This window comes from Panthera tigris, chromosome A2 (assembly GCF_018350195.1).
Source record: "Panthera tigris isolate Pti1 chromosome A2, P.tigris_Pti1_mat1.1, whole genome shotgun sequence".
NCBI classification, from domain to species: Eukaryota; Metazoa; Chordata; class Mammalia; order Carnivora; family Felidae; genus Panthera; species Panthera tigris.
This window is the reverse complement of record NC_056661.1, coordinates 145,277,562-145,295,101: the sequence shown is the minus strand read 5'-3', so window position 1 is coordinate 145,295,101 and position 17,540 is coordinate 145,277,562. Positions and strand designations below refer to the sequence as shown.

Below are 17,540 nucleotides of genomic sequence, written 5' to 3'. Positions count from 1 at the left end.
TGGGGGAGGAGGAGAGGGCGTGGCCGCGTCCCCAGGGGACAAGAGCGGCCGCGACAGCCGGGGAAGGGCGGGCCTTCTCCCCGAGTGACGGGACGGCGACCCAACCGGCTCCAGAGCACGGGGCCGGCCTTCCTGCAGCCTCTTCCGCTCGCCGGCTGCGGCGCCTGGGACGGTTGCGGTGGGTCTGGGCGCTGGGAAGTCGTCCAAGATGATTAAAAAATTCGACAAGAAGGACGAGGAGTCTGGTACGCGCTGGGCTTCTGACGCCCACCCTCCGCCGCGGGGGCCCCTTCCTCGCCCGCCGCCACCTGCTCTTGGGGGCCGCGGACCCGAAGGCGTGGGCGCCGGTGTGCCAGGGGGCCGGAGTTGGAGCCCGCTCCTCCCTCCGCCCGGCTCCGCTCTGCTGCAGCCGGGGGCCTGCCCCTAGCCCCTCCCCCGGGCGCCGGAGCCTCCCCTCGGGTCGCGCGCTCCCGCCCCGCGCCCGCGCGCCGCTTGGGCAGCTCGGCGGCCCCGCCCCCCGCTCCCGCCCCCTCCCCTGGGCGCAGCCCCTCGGAGCCGCCTCCGCCGCGCTCGCCTGGGGTGGGCTGCCCGCAGAGGAGGCGGACCCACGGCGCGTGGCGGAGGGAGTGGGTGCGCGCGTGGGCGAGGCGGGGGGGCGCTGGTAGGGGGAGGCCCAGAGTGGGTCTGGGCTCGATGGGACTTGTGTGCGTATGAACTTGGAGGCGCCTTGTACCTTCCAGTCTTCCCAGGGGGGTTAAGACTGCCCCCTGGTACATCGGTCGTTTAATGCTCCGGCATCCAAAAGTCAGTTGCGTTCTTGATAACCCGTCTTTGGTCCAGAGCAAATGGGGAAGATGTCAAGCCACCTAAAAACAACAACAAAAAAACCCCAATCCCCAAACCCAAAGCCCTCAATGTTTGGTGCTCTCCCGTGGTGTGGTAGAGGTTTGGGTTAGTAAATCTCCACGGCCCCTTTCAGCTTTGTAGGATTCCTTGCTAAACTCTTTTCTGCCTGGCAGAAATTGTTGGAAACACCAAAGATAGTGCCTGCCTTTAGGGAAATCCAAAGGGCCCTACCACAATCTCATTAATCTTAGCCGTGTGCACATGACATATACTTGTAACATTCACGTAAAAAGAGGACAGGGAAAGAAGACACTCGTTTTGGGCAGAGTTCCTGCAAAACAGAAGTACGAGATCTTATAAGGATAGCAATGACAGCTAGTACCAGGATCAAAATGATTTTATTCAGTTTATATGCATAATAGTAATGGTTGTCACTGTGATACCCAAATGGTCACTTCACTTAGGTGAGATACCCCAAGCAATCAATACCCTTCTGTAGATAAGTTTGTCTAGGACAGCTGTTAAAGACATTTTTTGTTTATGATATAGGTAGTGGCTCCAATCCTTTTCGGCATCTGGAGAAGAGTGCTGTCTTACAGGAGGTATGACTTGGAACTGTATTGTGTGTGTGTGTTTTTAAGTTATTTATTTTTGAGGGAGAGATAATATATATATATAGAGAGAGAGCACCAGCGGGGGAAGGACAGAGAGAGAGAGGAGGACAGAGTTTCCGAAGTGGGCTCTATGCTGACAGCAGAGAACCCCATGGGGGACTCAAATTCACAGACCCTGAGATCATGACCTGAGCCGGCACCCTGTGTTCTTTCTTTTCTATTCCATTTTAGATGGTGGGCAGAGAGCTGCTTGAATACTATGATCAAAAATAAGAATTGAAGAATATAATAGCTGTGTTCAGAGAATATAGACTTGAGTGGAAAGGAAGAGGGGTTACTTAATCAGAAGCCGGTCTAGAATTTATAGAAATGCAAAATCATGTAGACTCTGCTACGTGGTGATAATTTTAAATACAAGGCTAAAGAGGTGTTTAGTGTAAGGTTACTGAAGGAAGTTGTGGACATTAGTTGTTTTCAAATGGTGTAGATAAATACTGTGATTCTTACTTAACACATAAAGCCCATAAAATTGACGGACTAGATCGAAGGGAAGGAGTTAGTGTAGGTAGAAAGTCAAGGCCATATCTAATCATGTATCATATAGTATGATGAATTGAAAACTGTAAACAACATTATTTGGATATTGTGATTAAAATATGTTTATTTTATGTTTATTAGACTATGTCTGTTTGATTATAGTTGATTTTTTGCAATCCGTGATAGAAATCTGTGATAGAAAATATACTAGTGTAACAATGCTTTTTGTCCCCATAGGCTCGTATATTCAATGAAACACCCATCAATCCAAGAAGATGTTTACATATTCTTACAAAGATTCTTTACTTACTGAACCAGGTAGACTATTTTGATTTTCTTCAGATTTGTTTCCTGGAATAACATGCAGTGAAGCACTTTCTGGAAAGTATCGTTATTTATTTTTTTAAATTCACTTAATTTAAAAGTCTGCAGTGTTTGATTAAGGTAATGATATGTAAAACTTCTTGAGGACAAGGATTATGACATACGTCTGTTTTATTCATGAGGTTCCAGACCAGCCAAGCACATGGTAGATTCTCAACATCAGTTTGAATTTAACAAGCATTAGTTCATGTTAAAGCGTGTTGTTTAGATTTGTTCAGAGGTCTTTGTGTCCCCCCAAAAATGTAGTACAAAATCTTCGACAAATTCCAAATAGACATTTTACCTTTTTTTGAGGGGGAGGAATATAATAGTGATGTTTTTCAAGCTTTGATTTTAATAGATTTTATTTATTATCCCTACCGTACCATGGCAAGCAGAATGATTCTGAGTTTAACCATTTCGTGCCTTAATGTCCTTTTCTATAAATGGTGATTATGATAGTACCTGTTTTATAAAGTCGTAATGATTCAATGAGGTAATGAGTGTAAAGCATTGCGAATGGTCCTGGACACATACATTCAGGAACAGTTTTCATTCGGTCATTCAGCAAATATTTGTAATACACCTGCTGACTCCTATGCTGCTTTAGGCACTGGGGATGTAACAGAGGAAACCAAAAAAAGTATTTGCTGTGATGGAACATAGATTCTGTTTGCTGTTATTGTTATTAATTTTGTTTTTTCTTGTGCTTTGGTTTGTTTTGCTTCAGACTAAAAAAGTGTCATGAAATGTCTAGGAGCTTAGAAGATGTGATTTTGTTTCTTAGATTCACACACACACACACACACACACACACACACACACAGAGACTTCCAGTGGTTTACATATGGTGGTAAGAAGACTATGGTTTCCAATTTGAATTCCATGAGAATATCTTTTACTTTTACTGTATTTCATGACTGAAGGCCTCATTCGGAGACTTAATGATTTGTAATTTGCAAATGGAGACTGAGCATCGAGTGCATACTTTTACATAAAATACATTCCTACACAAACATCCTATCCCTCCGTGGTACCACATTAGAAACATTTAAAGCCAAGTCTGTTTGATTTAATTTTTTGTAGCACACATTGTGTCCTTGACTAAATCCATTATATAAGCAGAGTTTCTTTCTTTCTTTTTTTTTTTTAAAGTTTATTTATTTTTGACAGAGTGTGAGCTGGGGAGGGACAGAGAGAGTGAGACACAGAATCTGAAGCAGGCTCCAGGCTCCCAGCTGTCAGCACAGAGCCCGATGCGGGCTTGAACCCATGAACTTGAATTCATGACCTGAGTTGAAGTCGGATGCTTAACTGACTGAGCCACCCACGCGCCCCTATAAGCAGAGTTTCCAGTAGATGAAGTTGGTGCAGAGTAGCATGTACTTCTTAAAATTTTTTATTTATCTTTTAATGTTTATTTATTTTTGAGAGAGAGAGAGGGAGAGAGAGAGAGAGAGGGAGAGAGAGGGAGAGGGAGAGAGAGGGAGAGAGAGAGACAGAGTACGAGTGGGGGAGGAGCAGAGAGAGAGGGAGACGGAATCCGAAGCAGGTTCCAGGCTCTCAGCTGTCAGCACAGAGCCCACATAGGGCTTGAACTCACAAACGGCAAGATCATGACCTGAGCCGAAGCAGGATGCTTAACCGACTGAGCCACCCAGGTGCCCCAAGTAGCATATACTTTTATATTGGCCAATGCCTCTTTGCTGAGCAACTCACGTTGAAACATTTAATTATGTTGATAAGGAAATTACCAGTATAATATGATAAACACAGTCAACTACGGAAACAGGTTTGGGAACCTTAGTTTAATCTTTTGTCTAGTTGTTGGTAATGTTTTATGGAAAAATACTTCTAAATTTCTACCGCAGTTGGCCTATTCATATATTCTAAATTTCAAGTCAAAAAGTAGGGACTTCGGGCCTGTTGATAGGACTGAAAAGTGCATGGACTTGTGTGTATTCCCTACATGTTTATGAAAGAAAGAGGGGGAAATCTGTCATTGGTGAGCAAGTTGGGTACTCTGATTTAAATGACTGTAGGGGCACCTGGGTGGCTGAGTGTCCCAGTTTGGCTCAGGTCATGATCTTGTGGTTCATAGGTTTGAGCCCCACATCAGGTTCTGTGCTGACAGCTCAGAGGCTGGAACCTGCTTCGGATTTTAGAAGCAGGTTCCAGCTTCCCTCTCTCTCTGCCCCTCCTCCCCTTGTGCTCTGTTTCTCTCTCTCTCAAACATAAACATTTAAAAAATAAATAAAAATAAATGATTGTAAATTCTTATACTTTGTCCTTCATCCTAAACTTTTAAAGTTTTTCATCAGAATCTGTTTATTCTTATAAACTCTTATTCTTGTAAATGACAAATAGATTGAAGTGATTGAGCCTAATGCCTTATATAGGATTGCTTTTAATGAAATTAAATATTGAAATGGTCATGTTTTAGGCGGTCTATAATCTGGAATTTTTGACTGTGAGTGAAACAGGTTATCTAGCATCTTGTGCCTTAAAAAAAATGTTGTTCCCAGGCCAGCAGCATTTGCATCACCGGGAGCTAGTTAGAAATGCAAAATTTCAGGCTTCACCCAGAGCCACTGAATCAGATTCTGCGTTTTGGCAAGCTCCTCAGATGATTTATGAAGCGCAGTAAAGTTCTGATGCAAAGCATCATCCAAAGGCTTACTTTCATATAACTAATCTGGTTCCTGCCCTTTCAGTTGGTCCCTTTTTGCCATGTTTTCTAGGATTCCTAATATGTAGTTCTTTACAATTTAATATTTATTATGCTCTTATAGTATGTCAGGCTTTGTGCTGGGCATTGGATTATGGAAATGGAAAAGGTGTGATCTCTGCTTGTAGGTGGTGTAGTAATAACATGCCATTCTGATTAGAAACTCAATTTGCTATTATTTTCTACCTCCTTGTAAATTGCAGTTCTCTAGGGAAATTAAAATAGTTCCTGCTAAAAGGTTAGAGACTACTATTCCAGAACTTTTATAGCATGGCTTGTGATACTAAATTATTTTAAATAAGGAGTGGGCAAAATGGCCATGCACGTTTATAAATTGAAAGCCAGAAAAACAGCGTAGAGGCAGAATGTTTACAAAGAGATTTTCTTCCCGAGTTCTAAGAGACTTTTGCAGAAATAAAGAGAAATAAAGAGAAAATCCTTAGTATACTTTATTTAAGTGTAAGAAATTGTTTTAAATTTTCCTTAGGGTGAGCACTTTGGAACTATGGAAGCCACAGAAGCCTTCTTTGCAATGACTCGGTTGTTTCAGTCTAACGATGTAAGTCTTTTTATTTTATTCTTTTCGGCTGGAAAAACTCCTTTTATTCTTTTTCCTGGGGGAGCTTCGAATGGTCTAAATTGGGAAAGGTTGCTTGCAATATTTAACATTACTTAAAAATTATTTATCTTCATCAAATTTTTCAATGTTCATTAAAGGCCACGTGAGTATGAGAGATGGATAGAATATAGCATAAAGCCATCCCCTCCCCCACCCCACATCTATCATACAGTCATAAAAGCCATTCCCATCCAGCTTGTGGCACGCCACGGCGAAAGTGGACTGGTGTGGAAGTCAGTGGACGTAACTACCACCTCTCTAAGTTCATAGTCAAGTTTCTGGTGAGCCTGGGGTTGCCGTTGGTCACCGGGTCGGGCAGGGAAGAAGATGAGCCGGATGCACAGTGGGGAAGAGGACATGGGGAGGGAAAAAGAAGAGTAAGGACAAAGTAAAGCTCCCGGCACCTCAGCGTTTGTGTTTCTGCCGTAAGCCACCCCGACTCCCAGAGCGTGATGGCCACAGCTTTACTTCCGTCTTCTAAATGTGGTGCGTATTTCTCTTTTGCCTGGCTCTAGCTCAGAACCTGCAGAGAAGGGAGTCTGGGGAGATCTATTTCCCACCTTTGTGGTGACATAAATTGTCCCAATCTTGCAGTGTTTTGGTATGTTTTGCATATCTTTCCAGGCCACGTTTTGTGCCCAACCCCCAGAAACTTGTAGGATGTGAGTGTGGTTAAGTGTCTGGGTAATGATAAGTTTCGGGAGGAGGTGACTCCTTACGAACATCAGCAGTCCCTTGTCAGGCAACTGTCTCAGTTGAGGCTTGTTACACACTCTTCAGGCAAAGGGAGACTCCTTTCCTCAGACAGAATAAAGAGCTGCTACTTGCCCAGGAGGCCTGGGGAGTTTAGGCTCAGCTTTCTCAGAATCTGCCCGTATGTCCCCATCCCAGTTCCCAGGGTCCCACTCCTTCCTGATCAAAGTCTTCCCTTTAACCTAAGATTCCCTGCAGGGTGGGTATTGATTTTGCATTATAACTCGGCCACACAGAGGATTTGCTTTTCAGAATTCTTGGCCCTGTGTCCACATGACACAGGCTTTCTATCAAGGCATTCTAGAAAATTTCTAGTCCCTCACCTAGACTTTGAGCAGTGAATTTAAAACTCTGGACTCATTTCTTTGACCAAGTTCTCCGGCGTCCTTAGAAGCAACTAACCCATTATAAGAACCCATGTTTACAATACATTCCATGGCAGCCACTACTGGGTTACCCAAGCCTTGTCTTCTATAGGTCCTTGAATCTGCTTCTCCAGGTCATGATTTAAGTACTTTGGCCCCTGCATGTCCTGGACTATGAGTATCCCCTTTACAACTGGAAATGGGGCCATTCATGCCTTTTATCAAATCAGAGAAGCAATTTCAGATTTCTATTGTTAAGGTCCCGTTTCCCTGTAATCACTTCCTATACCAGAAATTTGGGGCGAATTCAATCAGGGAAGCAGAACCGTCATGATTACCGTAGAATTATGTAGTAGGGAGTTAGACTAGAAAGCTCGGCATTTCAGGCTGCCGGAGGAGGGCCGTGGAGAGGGACTGGTGTAACAATTGTGGAAGGCTGCTGCCTCTTCGTTGCTCTGTGAATTTGTCGTGCAGGTGTCTGGTGGTGAATTTGCTCAGAGGGCTGGCAGTTGGGAGGGAGAGCTGGACATAGAGCAGAGAAGAGGGTGCAGGGCAGGGAAGAAACAGAAGGAGGACAAACTCGAAGCCTCTGGCACAGAGGTTGTGTTAAGCAAAGAAGGCATCCGGGCCCCTGGGTGGCTCAGTCTGTTAAGTGTCCGACTCTCGATTTCGCCTCAGGTCATGATCTTGCTGTCAGGAAATCGAGCCCCGCTTGGGGCTCTGTGCTGATGGTGCAGAGCCTGCTTGGGATTCTTTCTCTCTCAAAAAAAAAAAAAAAAAAAAAAAAGAAGGCATGAAATAATTTTCTAGGAAATGGAATGGGGAAATGCAGGTTGTTAGAGAGTATGAATGGCCCCTTGGAGTTAGTGGTCATGAATTGAACGTATTACTTGGTGGCACGGTGAGTGTTTTTCCCCAGCTGCATGCTTCAGGATGTGGCATAGAGCAGTTGGAGATTGGATTCAATCAAGGTTAGGGTTTTTGCCAGGTTAGTAAACGGGGGGAAGAGCAAGGAAGTTGAGTAATTGAACTATTAACTGTGGGATCTGGTTAGGAAGCAAGGACACGGGCTGACTGGAACAGTGAGAAGTTGATCGGATCGATGGGATCGTAGGTCATGAGGAAGTGAAAGGGTTGTTGGAGTCCAGAGTGGCGGCTGGGGAGTAAGTTGCTTAGAAATGAAATTGTGATGGGGGATACTGTTATACTGGTGGGGGCAACAGTGCAAGTGGGTGATTGCAAAAGGAAGGAAGGATCGGTGGAGACGCGGCCAATTCTACCGAGTAGTTAGCTTTAGAAGTATTGTCTGCATGGATATTAAAGTCACCTGCCATTATTACTGGGCTAATATTGGAGATTGTGGTGGCGAACATGGTACTAATATTTTTTTTTAAAAATAAGGCAAGTACCCGGAGGTCTGTTTATGCAACCGGGAGTGGTGACAGGTGATGCCGTCTAAAGGCATAAGCTTTACAGCCAGAGATTTTTAGGGCAGAACAAGGTACAGCGGAAGAAGGCAGTGTAGAGATTTTCAGCAGGCGGTGAGCTTCCCCACCTGTAGGTCTGGTGGATGAGGGTTAAAGGAGAGACACCAGCCGCCATTTGGGAGGGCTGCAGGGGATGCTTAGGGAGGAGCCAGCTTTCAGTTAGAGGCAAGATGGGGGTGTTCAGAGAAGAGTTAAGGATATAAGTGATGATGAAAGTGTCAGAGAGCGTGGTGGAGGGTTTGGGATTTGAGAAGGATGGAAGACAGAGTCCCATTAGGCGCTGCATGGGGATAAGTTTCCAGGTGACAAATAGTGGCCTGGATATTTTAGGTTTTCTGTAGTGACCGAGGTAACTAACAACGTATAGCATGCTGTGATTCATTTTGATGGTCCCTTAGGCAGAACGTGGGATTGAGGTTTTTTTGGGGGGAGGAAGGAGAGGTGGAGAATTTGCTGGCAGCATGTGGGGCTTCTTCGTTTACCAGCCTTCCTTTACCAGAGGGTCATTACTCTCTTGAGATTGGTAACTTCCTATCAATGTTTGTATATATGTAGTACATACGTTTGTTTGTATGCATAATCTATACTTAATATTTTTGTGCGTTTCAAAATATAAGTGATCATATTATTATTGCTGGTTTCAAAATTAATAGTTTTGAGATCTACCTTCGTGCTACACATACATCTACTTTATTTATTTTCACTGCTGCATGTAATCCCAGTGTGTTAATATACAGTATTTCTATTTATTTATTCATTCTCCCCTTGGTAGATAATAGTTGCTTCCCCCTTTTTGCTATTCCAAATGATATTATACATAATGTTTATGTACATGTCTTGTGCGCATGGTGAGAATTTTTCTGGGGTAGATACCTACTCGTGGCATTTCTAGATAATGCTAGTTATTTGATCTTATCAAATTGATCTTTAAACTGATCTTGTATGAATAATTTATATAGACGTTGCTTCAAATCCTTAAACCTGTTCCTGACAATTTATTATCAGATCTAAATATTTGACATTCAGAAGAATGTGAAATGGCATCTCTTTGTGGTTTTAATTTGCATTTTCATGATCATTGCTGAAATTGAGACTCTTCCTATGTTTAGTGGCCATTTTACTTTCCTCCTCTGTGAATTGCCTATTCATATTCTTTGCGTATTTATATTCCCCTTATTGACTTACAGGAAATGTTTCTTGTTTTAGTATTTAAAATACAGCTTTACTGAGTATAACTTACATATTATAAAATTCACCAGGGCACCTGGGTGGCTCAGTTGGTTAAGCGTTTGATTCTTGATTTCAGCTCAGGTCATGATCTCGCAGTTCACGAGTTCGAGCTCCGCATCGGGCTCTGTGCTGACAGTGCAGAGCCTGCTTGGAATTCTCTCTCCCTCTTTCTCTTTCCCCACCACCCCACTCATTCTCTCTCTCTCTCTCTCTCTCAAAATAAATAAACTTAAAAAAGTAAAAAAAAAAAAAAAATTCACCAATTTTTAGTGTACAGGTCAGTGAGTTCTGACCAGTGTGTGGAGTCATGGAACCATCTCCACAGTCACGATACAGAAACTCCATCACCCCAGAATGTGCCCCCACATCGCTTAGTTGTCTGTGTCCTTCCTCGACCCCTAGCATCTAAGAAGTCAGCGATCTACTTTCTGACAACATGGTTGCATTTTCTAGAATTTTCTAGAATTTCACTTAAATTTAATCGTATAACATATAGCCTTTTTATGACTTTTATGTCTTGTTTCTTTCTCTTAGTTTATGGCTTTTGAGATTGACTCAAGTTTTTGTGTGTGTTGGTGGTTTTTCACTTTTACTACTGAGTACTATTCCACCGTATGGTGGTGGTCTTGTTTCCTTATCCATTCACAGGTAAATGGATATTTGGGTTGTTTCCAGTTGATGGATATTATGAACAAAGCCACCAAAAGTAAATATTCAAGTACAAGTCTTTGTGTGGACCTACTGTCCTTTTCTTTGCTTGACACCCAGAAGTGACATTGTTGGATGTGCATTTCCTTAATGACAACTGCATTAAGCAGATGTATGCTTATTTGCTTTCTGTGTATCTTCTTTGGTGAAGAAGTGTCTGTTCAAATCTTTTACTCTTTAAAAAGAAATCATGTCGTTTGTCTTCTTATTGAGTTGGAAGCTTTCTTTATATTTTCTGGATACAAGACCTTTATCAGAGAGGTGTTTTGTAAATATTTCCTCCCAGTGTGTGGCTGGCGTTTTCATTCATTTATACTGTTGTCTTCTCCATTAAAAAAAAAAAAAGTATAATTTTCGTAGATTCACCCTTTACAGAGTATAGTTTTATGAATTTTGACAAATGCATACAGTAGTATCATCACCATTGCAGTCAAGATTTAGAATGTTTCCATCACTCCAAAAGGTTCCCTCATGCCTCTACATGTGATCTATTCCTCCCATCCTTCTGTTCCTCCCATCCTCTCTCCCAGGCAACCACTCATCTTTTTTCTTTCTGCATAGTTTTTCCTGTCTGGGAAGTCATAACAATGATACCATATCATATGAATGAAGCCTGTTGAGTCACTTAGCATATCGCGTTTGAGGTTTATCTGTTGTTTGTATCAGTAGGTCACTTCTGTTTATTTCACTCAGCTTGTCTACTGTTTGCCCTTTGAGGGATATTTGGTTTATTACCAGGTTTCAGTGGTTGCGAATAACGTTGCTGTAAACATTTGTGTATAAATTTTTTAAACGTAAGTTTTTATTTTTCTTGGGTCAGTTCCTAGGACTGGGGTTGCTCGGTCACAGATGATAGGTGTAGGCATGTTTAACTTTGTAAGAAGCTGCCAATCCCTCTTCCGTTTCCGCCGTCACTGTTAGAAAGTTCTAGTGACTCTGAATTCTGGCTAACCCTTAGTGTTGTCTTTTTTTGCTTTTTAAAATTGATTTCTTTTTAATTTTAGCCATCCTAATAGGTATGCTGTGGTATCTCTTTGTAGTTTTAATTTGCATATTCCTAATGACTAATAATGTCAAACATCTTTTCGTGTGCTTTTTTTTTTTTTGCTTTGTGTATATCTTTCGTACAGATATATCTGTTTATATCTTTTGCCCATTTTTAATAATTTGATTGTATATTATCTTATTTTTGAGTTTTGAGAGGTCTTTGTATATTCTGGATACAAGTCCTTTATCAGATATGTTTCCCAAATATTTTCTGCCAGTCTGTGGCTTGTTTTTTTCATTCCCTAGTCTTTCAAAGAGAGGTTTTAAATTTTGATGAATTCCGGTTTATCAATTTTTTTTTCTGTTGTGAATTATGCTTTGATGTGTATGATAGAAATCTTTTCCTAACCCAATGTCCCAAAGATTTTCTCCTATGCCTTTTTTCTAGGCATTTTGATCCATTTTTTTTTAAATTTTTTTTTTTAACGTTTTATTTATTTTTGAGACAGGGAGAGACAGAGCATGAACAGGGGAGGGTCAGAGAGAGGGAGACACAGAATCTGAAACAGGCTCCAGGCTCTGAGCTGTCAGCACAGAGCCCAATGCGGGGCTCGAACTCACGGGCCGCGAGATGGTGACCTGAGCTGAAGTCGGCCGCTTAACCGACTGAGCCACCCAGGCGCCCCCTTTTTTTTTTTTTTTTAATTTTTTTTAACGGCATTTTGATCCATTTTGAATTAGTTTCTATATATGATATAAAGTAAGGGTTGGATTTCTTTTCACCTCCCTCCCCTACCTCCTTTCACCACCTCCTCCTTTTCCTCTTAACTTTCTTGTCTAGACAAATGGTACTGAAATGGTTGCATGTCAAAATGGAAGAAGGGAGAGATAATGATTGAGTTACATTGGCACACTGGAACATTCCATCTTGTTTCATTGTGTTTATTCATGTGTTTATTCGTATTCTAGTACCATACTGTCTTGATTACTATACCTTTATAGTAAGTTTTAAAGCAAGTAGTCCACATTTTCCTTTTTTTCTTTCCCTTTTTCACAAGTTTTGGGTCTTCTGGGTTCTTTGCCTTTCCATATGAATTTTAGAATCAGCTTCCGTTTCTATTATTTAAAATCTGCTGGAACTGGGATAGAGATTACATTGAATCTGAACATCAATTTGAGGAGAACTGACATTGTAACATATATTTAAAATCTGCTGCAACTGTGATAGGGATTACATTGAATCTGAAGATCAATTTGAGGAGAACTGACATTGTAACATTATTGTGGTTTTTTGGCTACACAAACCCAGTATTTGTCTCTCCTTGCTCAGGTCTGTTTAATTCCTGTCAGCAGTTAGAGTATGAGTCCTATATATGCTTGGCGAAATTTAACCCTAGTTAAGACTTTTAAAATACTATTGCGTCCATATTGCTTGTAGTTTATAAATTAGTTAATTGTTTGCATATTGACCTGTTTCCTGTGATCTTGTTAAATTCATTTATTAGTTCTAGGAGTATTTTGGAAGACTCCTGAGAATTTATTTTTTCCTTTTCAATCTGCATGCTCTTTATTTGTTTGTCTTACCGTACTGTCTTCTTGTACTATCGTACAGGGTAAATACAAGTGACGGTTGGGGACATCCTTGCTTTGTTCCCGATCTTAGGGACAAAGCATTTAGTCTTTCACCACCAAGTGTGACACCAAGTATGGTGTTAGCTCTTAAGTTTGTCATAGATGTCCTTTATCAGGTTGAGGAAGTTCCATTCTATTCCTAGTTTGCTGAGAGATTTCTTTCTTGTGAATGGGTATTGAATTTTGTCAACTGCTTTTTCTACACCCACTAGATGATCATGCCTTTTCTTTTTCAATATGTTAATATGGGGAGATGCACTTATTTATTCTTCTGGAAAACATAAAATCTTTGGTTTCTGTTTGTTAAACTATGTGAAGCATTTTTGAGTCTGTAGTCATGACATATATTGATCTGCAGGTTTTTCTTATAATATTTTTGTCTGGATTTCGCATTTGAATAATGCTGGCCCCAGAAAATGAATTGGGAAGTGTTTCTTCCTCTTCTGCTTTTTGGAAGAGTTTTTGTAGAATCATTATTAATTTTTCCTGAAATGTTTGATGGAGTTCACTAGTAAAGCTGTCTTCTTTAGGAGAAGGCTTTTGATAATTAACCCCATTAAAAAGAATAGATTTGGTGCTATCTGTTCAAATTATTTATCATCTTCAGTGAGCTCTCATAGTTTGTATCTTTCAAGGAATTTGTTCATTTCATTGAAATTGTTGAACTTTGTTTCCCTAAAATTATTCATGATACTCCTTTATTTTTGTAGTGTTTGTAGGATCAGAAGTAATGTCTTCTCTTTCATTCTGATACTGGTAAATTGTATCTTCTCTTTTATTCCTGGGAAGTTTGTCTAGAGCTTTATAAACTTCATTGATCTCTTCATATAACCAGCTTTTTGTTTCATTGATTTTTCTCTATTAATTGTTTTTCTTTTCCAAATTAATTGTGTGAAAAAAAAAAAAAGAATGCTGAAAAATCCAGCCATAAGAAGGAGGGAAGAAAGAAAGAAAGAAAGAAAGAAAGATCAAGAAGGACAAACATAAATCATAGCATAAGATTAGATGTAGACCCAAATCCACGTTAAATGTAAATGCAAAACACAAAGAACATTGGTAAAAATTGATTGTAGGGGCGCCTGACTGGCTCAGTGGTGGAGCACGTGATTCTTGATCTCGGGGTTGTGGGTTCAAGCCCTACGTTGTGTGCAAAGATTACTTAAAAATAAAATCTTTAAAAAAAAAACTATATACTGAGCCATAAAGCAAGATGCAACAAATTTTAAAGGAATGAAATTGTACAGACCGTGTTCTCTAGTTACAAAGGATTGGTGTTGGAAATTAATAATAAAAGAGTACCTAGGAATTCACCATATATTTTGATATTAAAAACATATTTCTGGGGGTGCCTGGGTGGCTCAGTCGTTCAAGTGTCTGACTCTTGGTTTCCAGCTCAGGTCATGATCTCGCAGTTTGTGGGACTGAGCCCTGCATCAGGCTCTGCACTGACAGTGTGGAGCCTGCGTGGGATTCTCTCTCTCTCCCTCTCTCTCTGCTCCTCCCCTGCTCATGCCCTCTCTCAAAATAAATAAATAAACTAAAAAAAAGAAGACATATTTCTGTTCTGTTACTAGCCATGGTGCCGTAAAGGGGTGAGGCTTATCCTGCTACCACAAATACCTAGAAGATCAAACAAAATATATTACACAGTAATTTTCAGACATTAGGTTAACAGGCATCCTGGGTCTGTGAACTGGAAAAAAGAAAAACAGAGTGAGCCCTAGCGTTATCTCATGTCCAGAGGCAGATTACAAGTATCAGGTCAAGGAGGGCCCACTGAAAAGGAGCCTAGTTATCTCTCTGAGTTGAGGAAACCGACAGAGTTTGAGGAAGCCAAGAAAGCTCAAATTTGTAGAGCAGAGTACTAAAGAGGAAGGAAGTAGGGGGAGAGGGAGAGAAGCAAGAAAGGAAGGAGATAGTTCTAGCAATTTGCTGAGGGGCTCCACTTAAACCTTTGGATAAGAATTGATCTGTGCAAATGTAAAAGGAAACTGCCCAAGGCCAAAGAAAGGAACACCGGAACGCAGGGCTGGCACTCGTTGGTATTTCTACCAGTGAGAGTGGAAAGACCTTTTCGTTTGGTGTAGTTCTCAGAAAGGTATCACCTCGGGGTGCCTGGATGGCTCCGTGAGTTAAGTGGGCGGACTTCGGCTCAGGTCATGATCTCGCAGTTCACAAGGTCAAGCCCCACGTGGGACTCTGTGCTGACAGCTCAGAGCCTAGAGCCCGCTTCAGATTCTGTGTCTCCTTCTCTCTGCGCCTCCCCTGCTCATGCTCTGTCTCTCTTTCTCTCAAAAAAATAAACAATAAAAAAAATTTTTTTTAATGAAAGATACACTGCATGGGGTTCATAGCAGATTCCAGACTGTAGGGGAAGAAAATCAGTAACCTGGAAGACAGATAGAAACTATCCAAAATGAAGCCAAAAGAGAAAAAAGACAATTAAAATGAACAGGGCATCAGAGGGATAATAGTTTGGAAGTTCTTTTAGTGGTTACCCTAGAAATTGCAACATGGATATTTGACTTTCAGAATCTAACATTTATCTTTGTCTGGTACCTGTTCCTGGAAGATTTGAGAACCTCTTTATGTATGCGAATGTATAAACATGTGTATATTATACATACACACATGCACATTTATATACATACACATATGATAACGCATCATTTTTGGTGGGTGTTTTGTTTGCTGTTCACTGAGATTTACTCATGTCCTTACCACTTTTTAAAGAAAGCCTTTATTTTTTTAGAGCAGCTTTAGGTTCACAGCAAAATTAAAAGGAAGGTACAGAGATTTCCTGTATACTCCCTGACCCGACACGTGCATAGACTCTCCCGTTATCAACATCCCCTACCAGAGTGGTAAATTTGTTATAATTCATGAACCTGCATTGGCACATCATAATTACGTGGATAATCATTAAATGCTACAAAGGGTATTTCTTTTTGTTTTTGTATATTTTTTAATGTTTATTGTTTTTGAGAGAGAGACAGAGCACGAGTAGGGAAGGGTCAGAGAGAGAGGGAGACACAGAATCCGAAGCAGGCTCCAGGCTCCCAGCTGTCAGCACAGAGCCCGACACGGGGCTCGAACCCACGAACCTCAAGATCATAACCTGAGCTGAAGTCAGACCCTTAACCGACTGAGCCACCCAGGCGCCCCTACAGGGTATTTTCACCGACTTGAAAAATCCTCTGTGCTTCATCTATTCATCCCTGCCTCCTAACCTCCAAACCCTGGCAACCACAGATGCTTTAACTGTCTCCTTTTCTGGGATGTCGTATAGTTGGAATTATATAGCGTGTATCTTTTTCAGATTGGTTTCTTTTACTTAGTAAGAGGCACCTAATTTCCTCCATGTCTTTCCGTGGCTTGATAGCTCATTTTCTTTCTAGTGCTGAATAATATTCTTTTGTCTGGATGTACCACAGTTTATGCATTCACCTGCTCAAGGGCACATTGGTTGCTTCCAAGTTTTGGCAGTTATGAATAAAGCTGCTGTAGACATCGTTTGCATGTTTTTATGTGGACAGAAGTTTTCAACTCCTTTAGGCAAATGCCTAGGAACACGATTGTTGGATTGCATGGTAAAAGTATGTTTAGTTTTGCAGGAAGTCACCAAACCATCTTTTAAATTGGCTGTACCATTTTTTTTTTTTAACGTTTATGTATTTTTGAGACAGAGAGAGACAGAGCATGAACGGGGGAGGGTCAGAGAGAGGGAGACACAGAATCTGAAACAGGCTCCAGGCTCTGAGCTGTCAGCACAGCGGGGGTCGAACTCATGGGCCGCGAGATCATGACCTGAGCTGAAGTCGGTCGCTTAACCGACTGAGCCACCCAGGCACCCCTTGGCTGTACCATTTTTATTCCCACCAGCGAGAGTTCCTGATGCCTCACATCCTCATCAGCATTTGGTGTTGTCAGTGTTCTGGATTTTGGCCATTCTATTAGGAACGTAGTGGTATCTCATTATTTTAATTTGCCTTTCCCAAATGACCTGTAGTGTGTACATCTATAATATATGAAGAACTCTTACACTTTAATACTTATATTTTCATATACTTATTTGTCATCTGTTTATCTGTTTAAGTGAAGTGTCTTAAGGTCTATGGCTCATTTTTAATCAAGTTGTTTTTCTTATTTTTGACTTTTAAGAGGTTTTTATATATTTTGGGTGACAATCCTATATCAGGTGTGTGTTCTACAGGCATTTTTCTCCCAGTTTGTGGCTTGCGTTTTTTTTCATCCTCGTGACATTGTCTTTTGCAGAACAGAAGTTTTTGCTTTTTTTTTTCTTTAACATTTATTCATTTTTGAGAGAGAGAGACAGAGACAGAGCATGAGCCAGGGAAGGGCAGAGAGAGAGGGGGACACAGAATCCGAAGCAGGCTCCAGGCTCTGACCTATCAGCAGAGACTCTGACATGGGGCTCGAACTCATGACCTGGGAGATCGTGACCTGAGCCGAAGTCAGACACTTGACCGACTGAGCCACCCAGACACCCCAGAAGTTTTTACTTTTAACAAGGCTGGCTTTTTCATTATTTCTTTTATGATCATACCTTTGGGGTTATATCTAAAAAGTCATCATCATACTCAAGGTCATCTAGGTTTTTTCCTATGTTTTCTTCTAGGGATTTTACAGTTTTGCATTTTGGATTTAGGT

General features: G+C 41.3%; 1 protein-coding gene across 2 annotated transcripts in view; it reads left to right on the top strand.

The window, feature by feature from the left end:
• The first annotated feature begins 114 nt into the window (after window positions 1–114).
• COPG2 (COPI coat complex subunit gamma 2) overlaps window positions 115–17,540 on the top strand; it is a 114,771-nt gene continuing 97,345 nt past the window's right edge. Inside the window, exons 1-4 of one of the 2 annotated variants that reach the window (XM_042972439.1) lie at window positions 115–245; window positions 1,396–1,448; window positions 2,235–2,315; window positions 5,576–5,647. In XM_042972439.1, coding sequence (XP_042828373.1) covers window positions 209–245; window positions 1,396–1,448; window positions 2,235–2,315; window positions 5,576–5,647 — 243 coding nt within the window. In that variant the 5' untranslated portion in view covers window positions 115–208. Of the gene's footprint in view, window positions 246–1,395; window positions 1,449–2,234; window positions 2,316–5,575; window positions 5,648–5,675; window positions 6,194–17,540 lie in introns of those variants that run through there. The other variant, XM_042972449.1, reaches the window with a different exon arrangement.